The sequence below is a fragment of the Nylanderia fulva genome, unplaced genomic scaffold, assembly GCF_048542155.1.
Source record: "Nylanderia fulva isolate GAGA-0341 unplaced genomic scaffold, ASM4854215v1 Scaffold997, whole genome shotgun sequence".
Lineage (NCBI taxonomy): Eukaryota > Metazoa > Arthropoda > Insecta > Hymenoptera > Formicidae > Nylanderia > Nylanderia fulva.
The window spans coordinates 22662-26626 of record NW_028191131.1 but is presented as its reverse complement, the minus strand read 5'-3'; the positions used below and the strand labels follow the sequence as shown (position 1 = coordinate 26626).

At 37.9% G+C, this 3965-nt stretch overlaps 1 protein-coding gene across 1 annotated transcript; it reads right to left on the bottom strand.

The window, feature by feature from the left end:
* Nucleotides 1-441: 441 nt before the first annotated feature.
* On the bottom strand, nt 442-2834 carry LOC146719408 (uncharacterized). Its single transcript, XM_085490184.1, has one exon. The coding sequence runs from the start codon at nt 2762-2764 to the stop codon at nt 707-709; it is 2058 nt and encodes a 685-aa protein (XP_085346310.1). The 5' UTR covers nt 2765-2834; the 3' UTR covers nt 442-706.
* Nucleotides 2835-3965: the final 1131 nt, after the last annotated feature.

The window sequence follows — 3965 nt, the reverse complement described above, 5'->3', positions numbered from 1 at the left end:
TATATAGTGTACATATTTAAAATTTAATACTATTGAATAATATATATATTTAATATTAGTAAAATGAATATTATGTCTTATACTGTCGTTGAAATCGCCGGAGAATACCGTATGTCTTATGCAGTCATTGAGATCGCCAGAGAATACTACATGTCTTATACAGTCATTGAAATCGCCAGAGAATATATATAGTGTCGTCAAAGTATACGATTGATATATATATATATATATATATATATACGTTCTTAACCTTATTTTAGGTTTTCTCACAAATAATCAATGAGGATTTTAAATATTCATAGTCGAACTATGGTATCCTTATTTAGTACTTTCGAACGTGTGACGGCTACAATGTTACTACGCATTACGTGTACGATTTTTAAGTCTCTTGAATTATGAATAGTTATAATATAGGCACGCTTATTCTTGTTTCAGGTTTATGTTTCCTAACGAATGATCGAGAGTAGAGAGTCTTTATTAATTATGCCTTTTATGCTATCAATATTATTAAATTTAAAAGTGAATTATTACTCTGTCGTCATTTGTGAGAAGACATGTTTTATCCTACGAGTAATTATATGTGATTAAATATTCGTTATTACCGGTCTTTCATGCAGGTTAGAGATTGTCATGACTAATAGATTAAAGAATAAAGTTTTGAAAAAGTTTGAAGTTTTGAAATTGTCTGGACGTTACATCTCCCCTCCTATTTAAGAATAAAACCCGACGTTGATCTAGGGTTTTGTTCTAGATTAAAGAGATGTTGTTGCAAGTCGTTATACGTTTGAGGGACGGTGATATTTGTGGATTCCATTTCTTCAGGTCGTCTCATATTATAACCTTGAAGTTGAGGCTGACTTATCACAGGTGGTTCCTTTGGTAATGCAGGGGGTACGTCTGAGATGATGGCAAGAGGTGTGGCGTCTTCTGGAAACTTATTCTTTTCTTTTTCTTCGTTCACAGTCCTGCGGCTGAGGTGAAGCAAGAGATTGGTTAGGGAGTCCCATAATGCTCCTATCAGGTGTAGACTACATCCATATACGGTATGTAGTGCGTATCCATGGATGATGGTGTCGATTGCTAATTTAACAATACGAATGATCATGAATACTCCAACGACACCGGCTGTGGCTGATCCAAAGCTCATGAATCCTCTCCATATTTTTGCAGCGGTGTTGTCTACGATTTTATTGAGTGATTCTTCGTCTAGTAGTTTGTATAGCGAGACGGAGTTGGCGTTAACTGGATGTCCAGTGAGTCCACGGGCGACGGCGTTGAGCAGTGCTGGTTTCTCTGCAGGAAACATGATGTGGTCTCTTAATTTTTCTATGTCTTGCTGGGTGTAGATTCCACTGACAGCTAATGGTCCGGGTGTTAAATAACTCCAGGTAAGTGATGCCATGGGTCGTAGTTGTTGAGGTGACAACTGTCTTATTTGCGCTTTTGGTGTGAACTGTACCCAGGTGTCTTCTATTCTATATAACGTTGGCAATTCCAGAGAGCATTCTCGTTCGTTCCCGATCTTTGTGACGATTCTTGATTTGGGTGTGAGGAAGTAAGAAGAGTTTCTAACGGTTACGGGTAACTCGTTATAGCATTCTTTGGTTGGACGTACGGTGACTTCTACAGGGATGCATTTTATGATCTGGACAGCTTCCCCAGTGGTAACGGCCATGTATCCCGGTGACTTCATAAGACTGTACGCGAATTCATCAGGCAAGAGAGTTGCAAAAGATAAGGCATTAGTTATGACTTGTCTTTCCAATTCACATTTTTGTTGCATGACATTATGATATAATGATGTCATCTGATGTCGTATGTGTTTTTCGACATATACAAATTTAGAATTCATGTAAGTAAATATATCGAGGTTGTCCACGGGAATCGTACCTTTATTGGCAAAGGTTTGGCCTTGCTTGGTTTCCAGGATAAATAACTTCGGATGTTCCGTGCGAAGCAGAGGGTATCCGCATAATGGTTGTTCTTTAGTCTTGGTCAAAGCGAATGTGATGTCTTGTGTAGTGAGACTGTAGATGATGGGGGAATCGTCGCCTGCTATCCTGGTCGCTAGTCCTTCGTATAAAACATCGTATTGGTTAAAGTTGCAGGATTTCATTGGTACTGGTTTCCAAAAAGTATAACCATCATCGGAGTCTAAACAGAAGCTATCGGCCAGTGTACAGATGGTTCCTGATTTTAGCTTGATTTTTCCATGTTCGAGTTGTACTGGCACATAAAATGATTTCAGTGAGATTTTCGCAACTGCTTGAACAATTACGTTATCCCATGTGCCGTAAGGGTCAGAGTATTGCGTACCCTTACATGTTCCGTCGGCTTTCAATTCACCGGCTAACGTAAGGCTACGATAAGAAGTTTGATTGATTTTGAGTCCGCTAATTAAGTGAGCAGGTCCCAAGGACGTTGTGCCATCTTGAAACATTCGCAAACATTGTGAATATCCGGTTTCCTGGACGTAATCTGCTTTTCCATTAAAGACGACTGAGATGTGCGAGTGCATGCCACAGTGATATATCGTGCGAGATATTTCCAGTTTGCATTGTATAACCTCTGCATAATTATATTCGGAAAGTTGTAATAATTGTATATAGGTCTCCGTGGAGTTTGGAGTTTGATGATGGAGATTGCATTCTCCAACATCTAAGAGAGAGACGGCGGTGATGTTAAGATGCTGTCCACCACAATCGAATCCAATCAGGGCGAATGAAGTTTTAACGGAGAGTATTAGAATAATCCCTAACATCATGACAAGCTGTAACGCACAATCGGACTAGTTTTACTGAATTAAATACAATATAAAGAAATTATCTAGCATGTACGTGCGCACGAATATACGCACGTATCTATAGATATATACATGTGCACGTGCGGAGATAGTCCTGGCATTGGGCGCAATGAACGGTGTGCGAGGAAACTTTTAATAATTAAATAATAATATGCATGATTTATATTGTCGTCCGTTTTCGGACTCGCACATGGACATATATATATGCGTGTATAATAGTAAGTACAAATGCATGTTAATGCGCAAGCGTATATGTTATAAATTATATTTCGTCTTATATCTATGTGTATCGGTTGCGCGGTTGCAGTTTTTGTTCTGCCCGTGTCTTTTGTAAGATTCAGAGAATTTATTCGAAATTTGCTATTTGATAGAATATGATTAGCTCGTTCACTGGTGGGGCCGGAGTCGATTTCTCCGAACCGGCAAGTATAAGCGTATATATTTTTCATAATTTTAAATTTATTAAGGTTTTTCGCAAGCTATTCATAGTGGTTAAATACGAGTTATTACCAGTGAGCGAGTTAATGGCAGAGTGTAATAATATAATACGCATTGTATTAATTATCATATTGCATGGATATGAGTCTCATGCAATTTCGTGAGCCTTGTATGAGATGTACTTGAGTAAAGCATACCTCATACAAAGATGAAAAATAATGGCTAAAAGTAGTAAGAATAAAGTTTTGAATAATGCACAGGGTTCCATGCTGAACAACCTGTTTAGTTAGGACGGTTTCCTGAAATGGGAATCTTACATGTGTAGTATTATCGAAATATACCTGTAGATTTTTGTGCTGAGATTTTGATAATCTTTACTGGCGTCTAGGCTAAAGAGAACCTGTAATTAGGAATACATATGTTATTATACATGAATAATCTGAGAGATATAAGACGTGGTCGTCCTTACATCTAGTGAATTAATATAATTAGTAATATATAGTTTTATAGAGTAGGCTGGAAATGGTTAATGGTAGGCACGATTCCATCCCAGTGTCTGATGGTATCGTTGCGTTTCCATACGTTTACTACATATTGTATATAGGTAAAGAAACATTCTTCACAGTGAGTTATAGGTTCAATTTTATAACAGGCATAGCGACAGTTGAGACATGGAATAGGAGGTGCGGTTTCGCAGACAAGAACGTGATAATTGTAAATGTCT